The following is a 16,822-nucleotide window of genomic DNA, read 5'->3' as shown; positions in this document are numbered from 1 at the left end:
GATGGCTGGATGGCATCACGGACTCGATGGATGCGAGTCTGAGTGAACTCCGGGAGATGGTGATGAACAGGGAGGCCTGGTGTGCTGCGATTCATGGGGTCACAGTCGGACACGACTGAGCAACTGAACTGAACTGAATACTAGACTTTTGAGTTAATGAATTTTCTCTTTGTTATAGATCACTGTACTCCTCTTTCTTTGATTATAAATCATGTGTCCTTGCTATGTAAGAATGTAACTTTATCACTATCTTAAGACTAAGTAGATCTTAAGGGGAAACAAGTTTTCAGATCAGCTAAACTTTATCAATAGAAAATAAGGTGGGGCCATAAAATGTTAATCAGTCTCCAGACCAGAAGATATTGTGAACAAACGTAAGACCCTTGTAAGAACAAAGATATGCAAAGAACACTGTCTTTAGATACGGGTCGGAGCAGCTGACCCTGCGTGATTCTGTTTCTTACATTTATCCCTAAACGTATAACTAAAAGTTATGTATAACTGAAAGTATAAAAGTGGACCTGAAAAATAAAGAAACGGGATCAGTTCCTGGAAAGACTGGTCTCCTCATGTCGTTCTTTCTCTCACCTTCTGGCTGAATTCCCATCTGGAGTGTGGAGGCTCACCAGGCCTGCTAATTTTGCCCTGGCTTCTAAGACCCACACGAGAGGGAGCCCAAGACAGGGCACCCTCTGCTATTCAAGTGGGCACCGGTGGCCTACGTAGGTGGTGCCAACTCCTTGTCTCAGAGTTTTATTGGTTCTCTGCGTAAACCAAGTTATTCAGCCTGTTTTCTCCACTAATTTTCATACTACACTGTTCTTTCCTAATCTCTCTCTTCTAATTAAATAGTTCTTTCTTAGGACGCCGACTCCGTCCCCGCTTCGAATTCCCTGGATCCACCGGGGCTGGACCCCGGCAAGTGGCGCCCGTCCAGCCCCGGTGGATCTAGGGAATTCAAAGTGGGGACAGAGTCGGTGTCCTAAGGGATTATTTCAGTAGAAAGCTTATGGGGTTTGGTATCAATACACTCTCATTAAAATATCAGCTGCTTCTCATCCTGATGGTCACCTCAGTGAGTGGTCACCTCTTTGAACTCAAGTTTCTTCATCTCTGAAATGAGACTAATAATGCCTAATATACAGCACTATTGTGAGAATTCAGTGGCATACAGTATACAATAGGTGCTCAACAAGGGTAACTATTGTATTATCATATTACATTATTAATATCTGCCTTGCACATGGCACACCTATTCACAGGAGGCGCCAAATAAACATTTGTTGAGTGAATGGATAGTTCGAGAGTGCTCCGTGCAATCCTTCTTATCTTACCTGGCTTCTTGTAAGTCACGTATATATAGAGGAAGAACTCAATGACATAGGTGATGACAGCCGCCCACCAGTTGATGACAAACATGACCGCACAGCACAAAACAGCTCCAAAGAGAGACACCCACATGTTGTAAATACCATATGCAGGTCTCCATCCTGAAATTAAAATAAAAAATCTATGTGCACAAGAAAAATTTCCACACTATACCATCATACCACTGTGTATTTTTAGAGTATAGGTAACATTTTTTTTATTCCCCAGCATGAAAAACCAGAACTTTTCAATCAAGTTCCTAACTCTATTATTAGTTTTCTGTGTCTTGGTCCCTGGCTTATGAGGATGTAATCACACCAAAAAATAATGCTGTGAAATGTAGAAAATGTGTCACTTGAGGCCCCTCTACACTTCCTGGATGCCAGGATTTCTTCCCAAACAACGAAACCCTAAGCATCTGGTATCTATGTCATCAAGAGTTGAAAGGAGGCAGGAGAGATGGAAAAAGTGGGGAACAGCAGGCCAGTGGGGACACCTTAGTGGCTCAAGAAAGAGGAGGTTAAGATAATGGGCTTTTTCCTGTGGAGAAGGCAGAGCAGCCATCAGATATCCGCTATTTCCTGCTAGCTCTTCTTTTACCCTAAGAGGATCGTGCTTGCCCTTTCAGAAATAACAATCTATGGCAAAAGAGGGAGAAATTTTTCTGCAATGGCTTTTTAAACCCGATACACTAACATTTGCAATGAAAATACACAGTGAGAAATATTTTCATACATACATGGGGGGTTACTGTGTTCTGTTAGTTCCCTGAATTGAAAGAAGCTGGGAGACAGTACAATCAGGGTAAAGAAGCTGTGACCTGAAGGGCACATTTGGTCTGTGGGTAAAGAATCCGCCTGCCAGTGGAGAAGATGCAGGTTTGATCCCTGGGTCGAAAAGATCCCCTGGAGAAGGAAATGGCAACCCACTCCAGTATTCTTGCCTGGGAAATCTCAAGGACAGAGAAACCTTGCGGGCTATGGTTCATGGGATCGCAAACAGTTGGACACGACTGAGTCTCCACACTCACACACAAAGTATATTTTTAAATTTGGAGTTGCCAAAATACAACAGAGCTTTCTTTCTTCAGAAGCAATCTCCAAAATGGCCACAAGATGGAAATCACACTACAAGAACATCACTGGAAATGCCTTTATTTTTCTCTGTGTGTGGGTGTTTGTGTGTCAGAGAGAGAAAGAGAGAGGAGAAAGAGAGGGAAGGAGAAAGAGAGGGAAGGAGACAGAGTCATCTTTTGGGTTTGGTATCCATGTTCTCTCTGTGCTTTTCTAGGCTTCCCCTTTTCCCTCTTCCTCTTTCCTCATTGCTTTCCATTCTTACCCCTGCCAACCTCTATTACTTCACTGTGGTTTTAAAAAAGGAACACAGCGTGGCGTGGAAGCACACATTTCTATCATCTGTCATCTTCACTGACTAGAACCTCCTGTTCTCTGCTTAAAACAAGGCAACAAAACAGAAACAAAGCTTCTTCTGTCATCTTCTGGAGCCTAGTGGCCTTAAGTAGATGAAGGCTCCCCTTCCATCTATATTTTGGCAGGAGGTTTTCCAAAGGAGGCTTGAGTTCCTGGCAGACCCTAAAAAGTGAAGATGTGTTTATATCCTTAACAAAAGTCCTTGTAGTGAAGAATTTTCTACTCTCTTCTGATGGAAAGGCGAAAACATTCTAATGGCCAGTGGAAGCAAAGAAGAGGTGAGAGGTGACAAAGATAGGGGGAGGTTCTTTGGTGTGAAATTTCTCACCACTTTAAACAACAGTCTGAGGAGTGCAGGGGTGTCACCAGCTTCAGCGTGAATCTGCACTGCCTGTACTCAGCAGGTAATTATGGGAACTACTCATCCTTCTCTTCTGCACCATGGGCAGAAAACAAATTGACAGTAAGAAAGTTTCAAATATACACATTTATTCCACTTCTGTGGTCACTTTCACCCTGGAAATAAATAGTGGTGTTTTTCTACTGCTGCAATAAATGTGGTTTCTCTTGCAATGAATAATTTATTGCCGCAGGAGAAAATTGACTTTACGGTTGGTCAAAAAGGCCATTGCTCAAATGATTCTTTTTCTATTTCAGAAGTCACCCCCCAACTCACCAAAAGAAAGTGAATTACACTGCCCACTAAGATATAAGGAAGCATATAAACACAGATTCAGTGGTTTTCACTGACTTATTTCATCTTGTTGAGACGAACGAAGTTGTTTGCTTAAGTTTATTTTAGTTTTGAAAAGTCAACTTACCTGGAGATTTGGCATAAGAGGCATGAAAGCAGGAGAAGTTAATAAGTGCATATGAGGCCAGGAAAAAGTTGGAGATGATGGGAGCAATGGTGTTCAGTTCCGCTGTGAAGGAAGCAGAATTGAGTATGTACATATGAGTGATGAGACCAGGGGCTGAACAGCTGTTACAGTCTGGAAGTTTGACTTTATTTGGAAATTGAAACCATAGCTAGCATCTGTCAAAGTTTAAGAAGATTGTGATTTTTCTTTGGGTCTGCACTCATTTGAAATGTATTTTCAGCCAAAGTTTCTATAAAGTAAGAAACAAGAAAACTCACCAATAAAATAGACAATCAAGATATCTACCCACAGAAAATTCAAGTGGAAGTGGATAGAAAGTTTGGAAATCAGGCAGATGACAAAATTCCCTGTAGCTATCGCAGAGGTACCAAATCCAGGGCCCTTTATCTGCTTTGTATACCATCAAACGGTTTCCTAAGTGCTTCAGTGTTAAAGAATCCACCTGCCAATGCAGGAGATGTGGGTTTGATCCCTGGGTCAGGAAGATCCATCGGAGAAGAAAATAGCAACCCACACTGGTATTCTTGCCTGGGAAATCCCATGGACAGAGGAGCCTGGCGGGCTACAGTCCAGGGGTTGAAAAGAGTTGGACACGACTTAGTGACTGAGCATGCATAGAATCAAAATGTTCTACAGGGTGACAGGTTAGTTAAATACCTGTACATCCAAACCATCTAACAGGATATATCTCTGCATATACCCAGCTTGCTCTCTCTGACTTTCAGAATTTTTGTTAGTCACTCCTACTTTTCTACATCTCTAGAGAATTTTACCTCTGAAGGTTTGCCGAAAAAAAGTTTTACCTCAGTAGGTAAATATCCAGTATGGTTAAATCCTAGCTGGGATGTTTACTGTATGATATAAAAAATAATTTAGATATGTTCTCATTTATCTGAAGATCAGACAGCTACCACCTTCAGTGAAAAAGATGCAGATGGAAGCTGAGTGTGACTGTAGGAACATGGATGTCAGCAAGAGAGTAGGCAAAAATAGCTGCCACAAAGCGGCCACCATGAAGCTGATCCACTGCGTTCTGAAAGAGTGACATTTAAGACTATTATTTAATGTATGCAATTTAAAAAATCTGGGGCTATTTGATCACTTAACTGAAGTCTAGGACAATAACTGAAGTCTTAAAGTTTAAATTATAGTTGAAACATATATACACATAATTACTTTTTAATTTATTTTTTAAAAAAATCTAACAAACATAGATTTTTTTAAAAAAGTGATTATGTGTAGACAGGGAGAGTCATATGTTCCCCTCTTCAACCTTGTGGAAATCTTATGAGGATGCATGAATTATAGTCACTTTCTGAGTTTATGGGATGAGGAGAAGCCCTCGTTGTCTGGCACTACTGCTGAATCTGACTCTGCCTGTGTATGCATAGTTACTATCATCCTTGCCTTCTGCTCACCTGCAATGGTGGTACCTTAAGGAGCAGTGAGGAATGTGCAGGCTAACTTTGAGGTGTGTGCCTCCTTGAGATTATGTGGCTGTTTCTATATTGCTTAGGGAGAAAGAGCTGAGGTAAGTGGTTCTCAAATATTAGTGGTTTATGAATTTCGGGAACTTGTAAAAATTCGGATTCTTTATCACCGGAGATTCTAGCTGTGGGACTGGGTGTGACCAATCCACAATTTTCCAGATCCACAGGTGACCACATTTTGTGGTCAGCAGGCCACATTTTGAGAATAGACATTTCAGCTCTCCTGCTGGTGGCCAGGAGATGTAAGGACAGGTGGCAGCGGGAGGCAATGTGGGATTAGACAGTATCCGGCAGGTCCAAGGAAGGAGTTGGTTGCATTTGGTTGGATGGATTTCCAACATTCAGATTCAAAGAAGAGATTAAAGTCCAAAGCCCACCTCAAGTCCTCCAAGGCCCTCCACACACAAGGATTTCTCATTTCCTTCTTAGACTGCAATATTCCCAAATGCAGTATTAGACATAAAACAGATAATTTCTCAAGGTCACAGGAAAACCCTATGAGTAATCGGAAGAATTTGTTGGCTTTCAGTAAGAACAAGAAAACTACAAACCAATAAGAATGAACGCCATGGCTATAACAAAAGTGAGAAAGTATCCTCTCAGGGGCTCATTGTTCTTCCCATATCCCTTTGCAAAGAACTGCAGAGCTTTGTAGATGTTGTCCTTGCACAGAGCCTAATGGAAAAGAGGAGAAATTCGTCATTTATATCTATGCAGAGTCATTTTCCCTGGGCTATTCAAACAAGAAGATTTGGGGAAAAGACAAAGTGATACACAATATGAAGCACAAGTTAACACTGCAGTTTATCATTCTTTATATTATTTGAATCGATCTCTACTATGTGGCAGACATAGCATCGGAGCCAGATGCAAACATTAAACTGTTTCAGAAAATGATGGAAAATGATCACCAGCGAGAGCGGATATCTCAGAGGGAGGGAGAAGCACGTGCTCTTATGCGTACGTCACCTGGAACACTTTGGGTGCGCTGACGAGGGAGGCCAGGGCCGAGGAGAGTGTTGCAGAAAAGATCCCAGCAGTGATGAGGGGGCCGAACCCTGACACCATGCTCATGACCTTGAGGAGAGAGGTTCAAGTAAGGAGACTCATCCAACAGAGTTAAAACAAAAATTTGAGCCAAATTTTAATGCAAATGCTTCCCTTTCCACTTTCTGGGGTTTCGAATCTCTTTTGTAAGCTAATTGCTTCTAATCAGATGTTTTCCCCCCTGTTTCATTCTGAGTTCTTAATAGCCGTTTTTTTTTCAAAATGGAAATGCCTTTGTTGTTGCTGTTTTTGGATAAAAGGAACAAATGCTCACCACAATATGTCCAGAAGATACTGGAAAGAATAAACAAGGAAATGATTTCAAGGATTTTTGTATTTTTCCCCTCTGTCCTTTCTGGGCATCTGTTTCTTGGTCAACGGGAAATTCTATCCAGCAGAAAGTGGTATTTTAATAAAGTCTGGGGAGGGACTCAGCTGTTTACCAATCTTTTTAAAAGGCATTAGCCTTTCTTGTTCTTCCTGCACATAGAAGCTTTTCAAATCTTTGCTTTTCCTGTGCTCATTAAACATAATTTTAGGTCTGAGACATGATGAGATTCTATCAATTTAAGTCATATTTGTAATAATGACTTCAGCTGAGTTAATTTCTCTTTGTTGGTTATTAAAATAGATGAATGAAGCCTTGACAACAAATTTGCTTCTCCTTCTGCTCACCAATCATTCAGGCAAATTAATCTGTTTTAAGTTCCACAGTCTCCCCAACTTCCCTGGTTCCTTCCCCACCCCTCATTCTTCTCCCCTTTCCGGCACTCACAGTTCCCCTCTTGGCCTTGTCCTCCATACACTCCAGGACCATCACAGAGGCTTTTCCTGAGTGAAGCCCAGGCATGAAATGCATTCCAAGTGCTAACTAATCGAAGTCTCTCTATCTGCCCACCAGGAAATCTTACATGATTGATTGGAAGATGCATAATGGCGGGTGGTAATCTTTCCCTGGGTGACGCAATTCATACAACTGCCTGTTCTCACACCACCACAGTGAGTGTAACCACATAATGAATGCCTATAGGACTCCCTTTCCTCCCACACAAATTATTCCTTGCTGAATTCGAATCAGTCGATAACCAATCTGTTGGAGAGTCAGAAGTTTCATTACACATGATGTTCTAAAAAATGGAAGCAATAGCAGGAAACATTATTAATTTTTGAAGTTCCAACCTGGAAATTGTTCATCAGCCCATACTGACATGGTTCATGTCGACATCTTGAGAAGTCATAGCCTAACCCACAGGCTGCTGAACCATTGCAGTTCATCCCAGAAATGATGGTGTCATTCACGCTCCCAGTGGCATCTCGGACCACACAAGCCCCTGGGAACACAACAAGGTTTGTCATTTCCTTACTTGAAGGGTTCAGATATCCCCCAAAGACTCAAGCGGTAAAGAATCTTCCTGCAAAGCAGGAGACTCAGGAGATGTGGGTTTGACCCTGGGTTGGGAAGATCTGCTGGAGGAGGAAATGGCAACCCACTCCAGTATTGTTGCCTGTAAAATTCCATGGTCAGAGGAACCTGGTGGGCTAACAGTCCATAGGGTCACAAAGGGTCAGACACGACTGAGCATGCACACTTGTTTTTCTTCTGAAAACATACTTAGTTTACTTTGACCTATCCTGTCTTCATGGTCAATATTTCCTCTGATGTGATACCTGAAAGTTCCCATCCTCTGAGGCCTGGGAGCGGCCCCTATCTCTAAGGTGTCCTTGGGTGGTTAAAGTCCCAGCTTTCTGCCTGCCTCTGTAAGAGGCTTGGGATCGAGACTTCTTTCCTTTTTGAAGTGCACATAGCAGTGCTTTGCACGTAATATTTATTCAATTCAGATTTCCAGGTTAATGCTACTGATTGGGAGCTTTCCAGAAAGAAGGATTTATTTCCTCATCTGTGAGAGAACCAAGGGATGACATTATTGAATACTAGTAATTAAGAGAACTGAGCTCTTATTTTCAGCTAATGGTATTCTTTGTATAGTTTCTTAAACCATTATAATTTTACTTTTTATAAAATTTCAATGGTTTAAAAGATACAGAAAATATTTGAGGATAAAATGTTAAGATTTCCTAGGTAATGCGTGCATGCATGCTAAGTCCCTTCAGTCATGTCTGACTCTGTGCGACCCCATAGACTGTAGCCCACCAAGCTCCTCTGTCCGTGGGATTCTCCAGGCAAGAATACTGGAATGGGTTGCCGTACCCTCCTCCAGGGGATCTTCCTGACCCAGGGATCCAATCTGCTCTTATCTCTCCTGCATTGGCAGGTGGATTCTTTACCACTAGAGCCACATGGGAAGCCCTTCCCAGGTACTATTCATGGTCAAATACTGCTATACCAAGTATTTATCTCAGTTTATTATTTTTGTACCTTTGAGTTAATTTCTGTTATTTTCTGTAACAAACATCCTATGAACATCTTTGTGCATACAATTTTTCTTCTGTAATTCGAAGTATTTCTTTAGGATAGATTCCTCAAAATGGAGTTATGTGCATTTTAAAGATTCTTGACATATATATTTAAATTATTTATTTTTCTTCTGAATTTTTCTAACTGTATTCTCTGCCATTATGTATTTGATAGGATTATTGAGATATGAATATAGCTATGAAATATATATATAAACTTTTCCGAACTACTTGAAGGGTAAATACTTTACAAACTAAATGCCAATCAATGAAACTGTTCATTTTGCTTTTCAGTCTCCAGCCAGGTGAGTTCTCATTTCTTGCTAATTATTTTAAGAGACATTCCAGTAATAGATATTAATGGGAACTCTCAATTATAGAGCTCATACTCTTTGAATTTATACTCTTTGAATCAAGGAAAGACTTACAACTTATTGAATCCTTTAGCTGAAAGAGTCATTTAAAATGATCAGTGCAGGAACCCTTTCTATATAGCCCTGAGAAGTGGCCTACCAACCTCTACTTAGATACTTGAAATTGTAAGTGTTGGTTAGTTACTAAGCAAAACTATCCAGTCCTTTTTGCACTGTTCATTTAGGCTGAGCTGACTTTTAAAAATCTTGTGGTTTCACTTCTGCATAATCAAACTCCCCAAATTCCCATGAAGCCAAGCCATGAGCTATTATTTGAACTAATGACAGGCCAGGGACCTCATGAATATCCTTTTCTTATCCTGAGAAAAATATAGAAACACAGGTTTTTCTACCCATCAGAACCAATAATGAGAAGAATCTCTGAAGTCAGGCCTATACCTTTATTCATCCCTTCCTTTTTACTTTGTAGGAGAAAGAAAAACCATTTGTGAAATTTAGGTAATTTCAATGTCATTTAAAAAGTATTGATTTCCTAAATCATTGGAATAATATCCCTTGATTTGTAACTAAACTTGGCAATGTGACAATAGAGTTAACAACATTATCCAATTTCTGGAAATAAGAGGCAGTGAGAGAAGAATCTAAGTTAATTGTTTTGCTTTTTTTTTGCCCCAAAGAATCCAACTCAGAACATATGTACTATCTCAATTTCCTTCATAGTAAGCAGAGGACAACCAGAATGTCCCCTTTTAAATGGCCAGATGGGATTCCACAGTGGTCCAGCCTGGGGCTGTATTCATAAGTGTGCACAGAAAAATTTTCGTCTCTGAATGTTTCACATTCCTTCCTCTCCAATAATGGCACAAGCTGGAGGTGACCCCCAACCAGGAGGAGGTGTGGCTGCAGGCAGCAGGTGGAACAAAAGTCAGTTTAAGAACAGCAGGCAAATTCACATATTTTCTGCTCACTGAGCAATGTGGGGGCTGGCTGCCCACACTGCTGGCAGCTGGGTCTTGTTCTGATTGCCTGCCAGTTGGTGACGGTGACATTTCCACATTAGGGACAGCAGTGCAAGGAGGAGTCACAGTCATTCATTCTATATCTTTCATACTTTCCTAAGGGTTTTGTCATTGTTGTTTTTGTTTTTATTTGTTTTGTTCTGTTTTGGACTCTTATTCTGTCCCTCACCTGCCTCATAAATGCAGGGGAGGAGGTTGCTAGAAGTGGTGGCTTCCCTGGCAGTGGAATTATTACCTGCAGCAGCAAAAAATCCATTTTTGTGTTCAGGTAGAATGAAAGTGACTGGAGAAGGAAATGGCAACCCACTCCAGTATTCTTGCCGGGAAAATCCCATGGATAGAGGAGGCTGGTAAGCTACAGTCCATGGGGTTGCAAAGAGTCGGACACAACTGAGAGACTTCAGTTCAGAATGAAAGTGAAAGTGAAGTTGCTCAGTCGTGTCCGACTCTTTGCAACCCCATGGACTGTAGCCTACCAGGCTCCTCTATCCATGGGATTTTCCAGGCAATAATACTGGAGTGGATTGCCATTTCCTTCTCCAAGAGATCTTCCTGACCCAGGGATTGAACCTGGGTCTCCCGCATTGTAGGCAGATGCTTTACTGTCTGAGCCAGCAGGGAAGTACCAGAGACACCTGTGGTTACACCTTAATTGCATTCAAACTCCTAGAGCACCCAACAAGGGAATTTAAATTGTTGTCTATTAAAAATTTTTCAACTTATGTTCCATGGAAAGCCATGAAACATAAAACTTGGCATGAAAAGCAACTGGATCCCTTGTAATTCTGGCATTCTGACACCAGAGACAACATAACTTACCCACGCAAATGGCTACTCCTATGTAGGCGACCGTGGTGATGAAGATGGCCAGCATGGTTCCTTTGGGGATGGCATCTTGGGGATCCTTTGAAAAAATAACGTAGAGGAACAAGGAGAGAGAGTGGAATAAGAAACAGATATCACTTGGAGTTAGTTCTGTATTTTCACAATTTTAGGCTACCCTTCCTGGGACAAGTTCTAAAGAGAAAAAAAAAATCAAGCAAATGGCAAAGTGCTGAGCTCCAGTTCTTTTTGGACAAAGACAAGAGTGAATAAAGAAATCTGTCGAACTTTGTGCTGAACAGAAGAGATCTGTAACTGACCAGGAGGGAGTTTTTACAGAAAAGTAGGCTAGTTAGTCACTCACTAATACCTCTTCCTGTCCCTCCCCTTAATCTCCTGTGAATTTCATGGAGGTGTCTCAGACCACAGAGTACTGAGGGGGCGGGGTAACATATCAACGTAACATATCTGGTACACTGGCGATATATCTCTGTGTGTATTTGTTTTGTACTAAGCTTAGACTTGCTTTAAAAAAATCACTTTTGAATGAGCAAAAAGGATAATCTGCTACATTCTCCAATCCCTCAAATTCTTGTTTTGGAATCTAGTTCAGGAATAACTGCATTGAGAGATATTTAATTTCCATAGGCAGGCATAAAGAAAGAGGCAAATTTAAGCTTATACCAGAAAATGGGCTTTTCTCTAGCCCATAAATGTATATAAATTCACTGAGCTGAGCTCACATCATATATAATATACCATTTTATATCCTATTTTGGGGGTTGAATCATATCATAATCAATTTCCAAGCAGCATAACTTCTCTATAATAGAGTTCAACTTAACAGGGATTATTAAGTAGAGATTTCAATGTATTCATTACCTATAAGACAGTGCTGGCACAGAGTAGGAGTTAGTAAATACTGAACTGAGGAAAGCACCATCCCAGTAGGCATCAGTTCCCCCTCCAGAGGACATGAGACTCATCGATACAAGTGAGCAATCAATGCAGTCAAAATCTGAGTTCTGTGTTTCATTAACTTAAATCTGCTGATCAAATCCATCAGAAAAATCAACTCATAACGAATGCAGACTCAAGCTGACAGCTGGAAATGTTAATTAAACCAAGTAAATCTGTCCCCACAGGGAAGTAAGCCAGCCCTATGGAGCCATTCTGTAGTCATTCATTTCTTCCCACTCTTGTAGGAATATCTGTGCACAGGATTTGTCTGATATATGCAACCTCTTCATTTCAATCTACTGTCTCCAAAAGAGAATGTGTGCACTGAGTAGCACACAGAGAGAAAAAGAGGGCAACCATGGCTGAAATGAACCCCACTCAATATCCATTTATAGTATGTTTCAAATTTCCTTTCAGTGATAAAGGGTTTCTTGAGCTATCAGTGAAAATTGAAGAATTGATATAAGTGGGAAGAAAGGAGATATATATAGGGAAAAGAGGCATGAAGATGAACAGAAGTGGTATACCTAAAACACAAAGATCCCCTGGAGGAGAGCATGGCAACCCACTCCAGCATCCTTGCCTGGAGAACCCCATGGACAGAGATCCTGGTGGGCTACGCTCCATAGGGTCACAAAGAGTCGGACACGACTGAAGTGACTTAGCAAGCACACACCCCACTCTACACATAAGATAATTTCCATGTAGCTGTAGACCTGCTACAAGCTCAAAATTTCCTTATTTAGGAGTTACTTGAGGGTCAAACTTGATGTGATATAAGTCGGGATGCCAATATCTTAATGTCTGGTCACATACTCACACTGCCTGTCCTGGTTACTTTTCCTCTAGTCAGGACAGGACTTAGATTCTTAGTTTTCATTCCAAATGTTTATTTCCATCCCTTAAGCAGTAGCACAAAATCTCACCTTCCTTCACCTTTTTACATTAAATATATATTTTTTTCCCCTTGGGACACAGTACAAGCAGTCTTACTAGGTTGCTGCTGGTTGCGTGTCAACCATATCCTAATCTTTCATCTCTGAAACACCATCTTAACTCTCCTGATTAGATCTGTGTACCTTGAAAATCTTCTCCCACACACATGTTTACAGACCATCAATAGTGTGTTAACAAGTAGAAGGTTCAGGATGGGAACCTTGTATAGCATCCCCTTGTGCCAGTTCCTGCTAGCTGTCACTATCAGCCTGAAGAGCCTCGGAATCTTGAGAAGGATTCTGAGGTTGTGAGCAGAGGTAGCGTCTTGCATATCCCCAGAATGTGCAAATAACACGTTTACTAAGTTGAACTGAATTTATTATGCTCTAGTTTCACTCTCAGAAACAATTATTACTATAAGTCCAGAACTTTGGTTGCCACATCCCAACATGTGGTCGTCTTTTAGTCCTTAACATGCTTGACCCCTCTGGCTTCTGATCATGTTAATTACTACATCCCAAAGCATCATCATCTCTTGATTTCCTCTCTCTTGGGTTTCCCAGTCCCATAGCTCTTTCTCTCTTTTTTTAAAATTTATTTTTAATTACAGGTTAGTGTAGTTACCCACTAAACATCTCCCCTCTGTTGTCCTTCCATTTTAACCCCAATGGCTAAATGTGAGCTTCAACATGGAATCAATTCGGTAGGTTGCAACCAGCATGAAAACAATACAGTAGAATAGAACTGATGTGAAAACATCAGAGGACATCATTTGTAATAAAGTATTGAACTGTTTAGGAGAAATTTTTATATGTAGGCACTTGGTTGTGATATATAGTATTTCCTTACTGTAGATCAGAGTTAAAAAAAAAAAAAAAAGAAAAGAAAGAAAGAAAAAAAAGCATCCTTTCCAGTTCCTTTCCTAACTCTAACAAAAGCTGACCTGTTTGATCCATTTTTCCTGCATTGGTCTTGTCCAAACTACGTGCTTGAGAAGGATTAAGCAAGCTCTTCTTCATGTCTCTGATGCCTGGTATAAGTAACAAGTGTTACTTATATGCCTGAGTTGAACCGACTGCTAATCAACAAACAATAAAAACTTAGTCAAAAGAAAACACAATATTCTTTCAATGTGTTCTTACAGTTTACTGAAATTTAAACCTATGACCTCTGATACTTTTCCAAATCTTGAGAAACCAGAAGCTCAACGTCCAGAGTTAAATTTTGTTAAGCAGCACTACTTACTTACTTCATTATGAAGAAGTTACTTAATTTTTCTGAGCCTCAGCATGCTCATTTTTATGTCGCATCTCTGCTGAATTTACCGTGGCATCATAGTCCTTAATATAACAAATGTGAATGCTTTTGTTCATTGACTCAATAAATATTTATTGAAGCTTTGCTAGCTCCAAGGACACAGCACTGAACAAAACCAAAGGCAAAGTCCCCACTTTTATGAAGTTATATTATAGAGCAAACATCTCTCACTCAGGCCCCTTTAAATGCCTTTCTGCTTACCTTGTAAGGATACTCAGCCTATCAGGGCTTCTCCACTTGAATCATGAGAGACTCCTTCCTGGTCCCACAATTTTCCCTTGCCTGTCTGTCCTTTTGTCTTCTCTGCCTGGAATACCCTTACATTTCCTGATTGTTGTCAGTAATCAGCTTTTGCTTTTACTTACTGCTCAAAAGTTTCTTCATTGCAAAAATTGTTCCTAATGTAATTATTTCTTCTTTATTTTTATTTTTATTTCATAATCCACTTGGACAATGCATTCAGTTTGCATGTATATATATATACATATGTATATATATACAGTATGTACATATATCTCCCCTGATAACTTGCAAATATTTCTAGTCTTCCAAAGTTGATTGTAAATTTGTTGAGGTAAAACCTGTGTTTTCTATTTTTTTCATATGTGGTAAAGATTATTTATTGTCCTTTAATATCCATTCTCATCTTCCTCATTTTAATACTGTTGCTGTTGATGTTGAGTCACTAAATTGTGTCTGACTCTTTTGTGAGGCTTTTGTGAGGAGCTCGCCAGGCTCCGCTGTCCATGGGATTCTCCAGGCAAGAATATTGGAGTGGGTTGTCATTTCTTTCTCCAAGGGATCTTCCCGACCCAGGGATCAAACCTGTGTCTCCTGCATTGCAGGTGGATTCTTTACCACTGAGCCACCAGGGAAGCCCACCCTTTAATATTAGAACTCCCTACAATAATACTAGATTTCCTTAAAATTTTACCTGGGCACATGGCTGTCCAACTAGAGATTACATTTCCCAGTCTTCGCAACTAGGTAAAGTCACAGAGGGGGCCTCTCCAGTGGCTCAGCTTACTGAATTAGACTTTTGGAAGAACTATCAGGAATAGAATAATTTGGCAGTACAATTTGTCATTAAGAGAGAGAACTTTTTAAATAACTAGGAAACCTTGAAGAAATCTTATAGCTTTGAAATCTATAGAGAAACATGGTCACTGTTGATGTCTGTAGCTCCCTGTCCTGAGCAACTGCGCCATTGCTTCTTAGAATTACAAAGCACAGAAAATAACATACCTCCAAATCTCCCGAGATATTGGCACCAGCTAGGATCCCAGTTGCTGCTGGGAAAAAAATGGCAAAGACAGAGAAGAAGCCTTCACCTTTGGTGAAGCTTGGCCCAAAATTTTCTGCAAATATTGATGCTGCAACACAAATAATGAGAAAATTATCACGTAGCAAGGAAATGACTTTCTTCACTGGTAGCAGATAAAGTTACCTTTGGCTTCTGTAGTCCTAAATGCAAATGTGTTCCTATAATCTAAATGGAATGAGCTTGAAGATATTGGTATAATCTTGATGAACCTCATGTTAATATTTGCCAGGTATCAAAATACATGTCACAAGGTTTTCAATCTCTAGAATATTCTCTGAAAAGTCAGTAATTTTCATGACAATGGAGACCCATGCTCTCTGATTTATTTGAATCTAGAAGACTGAAAAAGAAGGAAACAGAAAAAATTCTCTCATGATTGAACTGGCGTACTCACATATATACCGCATCATATTGCCCTACAGACATACAACTACATTCTCACTTGTATATATACCTTAATCAGCATATTGCTTTACTACGCCCTTTGTTTTGTTTTTGTTTTGTTTTGAATTGTAGAACCTTGCGGATGAAGCTACCTTACAGTTTTGATACTAATGTTCTAACCTCCCTGACCTTTGTCACTAGAGACTGAATCTTAGATCCTTATATCAAATTCTCATGTATAAGAATTCTCATATATAGTGAGGAGCTTTGGTCATAAAATAAAAATGTACTGCAGGTTGTCACCAAATTATTTAAATGAAATGGAAACAATCTAGAAAAAAAGAAAAACATAAGCAAAAACAAAGAAAGAAAAGGAAGGAAGAAAATTGTAAACAAAAGAATCTGGGGAAAAGCAAAAATAAGAAAAAAAATGAAAACATAAAAAAATTTATAGCAGGAGCTGGAAAAGGGGGAAAGAAGCAAAAGGAAAAGGATATGCAAATCAAGCAAGACAATCTTTACAAAGAAAAAGAATCAGGAAGAAAGAAGTGATGTTATATAAAAAGGGAACAAATAGTGACAACCAGGTAAATATTGAAGGGAAATATAAAAAACCTCAGCCATGGATTCTTCAGTATGCTAGGGTGGAAAGCTAGGAAAGAGGGGATAGGTGGACTAGAATAGAAGAGAGAAGTCAATGTTCATGCCTTGATCACAGCTGCTATGTTAATAGTTCCTACAATATTTTCTGTTTGAAAACCTGACAGTGATGCTCAGCTAGATAATGTCATAAGAAAGCAAGGTACAAAAATGACTAGCAGGATGAAAAAATGTCTGTGTTTGATTTCGGCGCTCCCAGTGGTTGGGCACATTGTCTGAGCTGTGTTCCTTTTTTGCACAGACACCCCTACTGTTCGACAGAGACAATGTGTACAGCACTTCAAGGTTTTTTTATTTTTTTCAGACGAGGCTTTACTGGGGCCCCAGCTGCAGCAGAGGGGAGTCAGAACAAATAACAGGTTCCCTTGTTCCCTGGCTCCCTGGGCAGGGTAAGC

The 16,822-nt window shown here is 40.2% G+C and overlaps 1 protein-coding gene across 3 annotated transcripts in view; it reads right to left on the bottom strand.

Moving 5' to 3' along the window:
• SLC12A1 (solute carrier family 12 member 1) overlaps nucleotides 1-16,822 on the bottom strand; it is an 87,084-nt gene that overhangs the window by 47,879 nt on the left and 22,383 nt on the right. For all 3 annotated transcript variants that reach the window (XM_068965454.1, XM_068965452.1, XM_068965453.1), the window contains exons 8-14: nucleotides 15,305-15,432; nucleotides 10,844-10,928; nucleotides 7,396-7,547; nucleotides 6,139-6,246; nucleotides 5,721-5,844; nucleotides 3,620-3,721; nucleotides 1,335-1,490 (exon numbers count right to left, since the gene is read on the bottom strand). In XM_068965454.1, coding sequence (XP_068821555.1) covers nucleotides 1,335-1,490; nucleotides 3,620-3,721; nucleotides 5,721-5,844; nucleotides 6,139-6,246; nucleotides 7,396-7,547; nucleotides 10,844-10,928; nucleotides 15,305-15,432 — 855 coding nt within the window. The remainder of the gene's footprint in view (nucleotides 1-1,334; nucleotides 1,491-3,619; nucleotides 3,722-5,720; nucleotides 5,845-6,138; nucleotides 6,247-7,395; nucleotides 7,548-10,843; nucleotides 10,929-15,304; nucleotides 15,433-16,822) is intronic.

The sequence above is a fragment of the Capricornis sumatraensis genome, chromosome 2 (assembly GCF_032405125.1).
Source record: "Capricornis sumatraensis isolate serow.1 chromosome 2, serow.2, whole genome shotgun sequence".
In the NCBI taxonomy this organism is placed as follows: Eukaryota; Metazoa; Chordata; class Mammalia; order Artiodactyla; family Bovidae; genus Capricornis; species Capricornis sumatraensis.
Note: the sequence above shows the minus strand (reverse complement) of the source record. Positions and strands in the feature narration are given on the sequence as shown.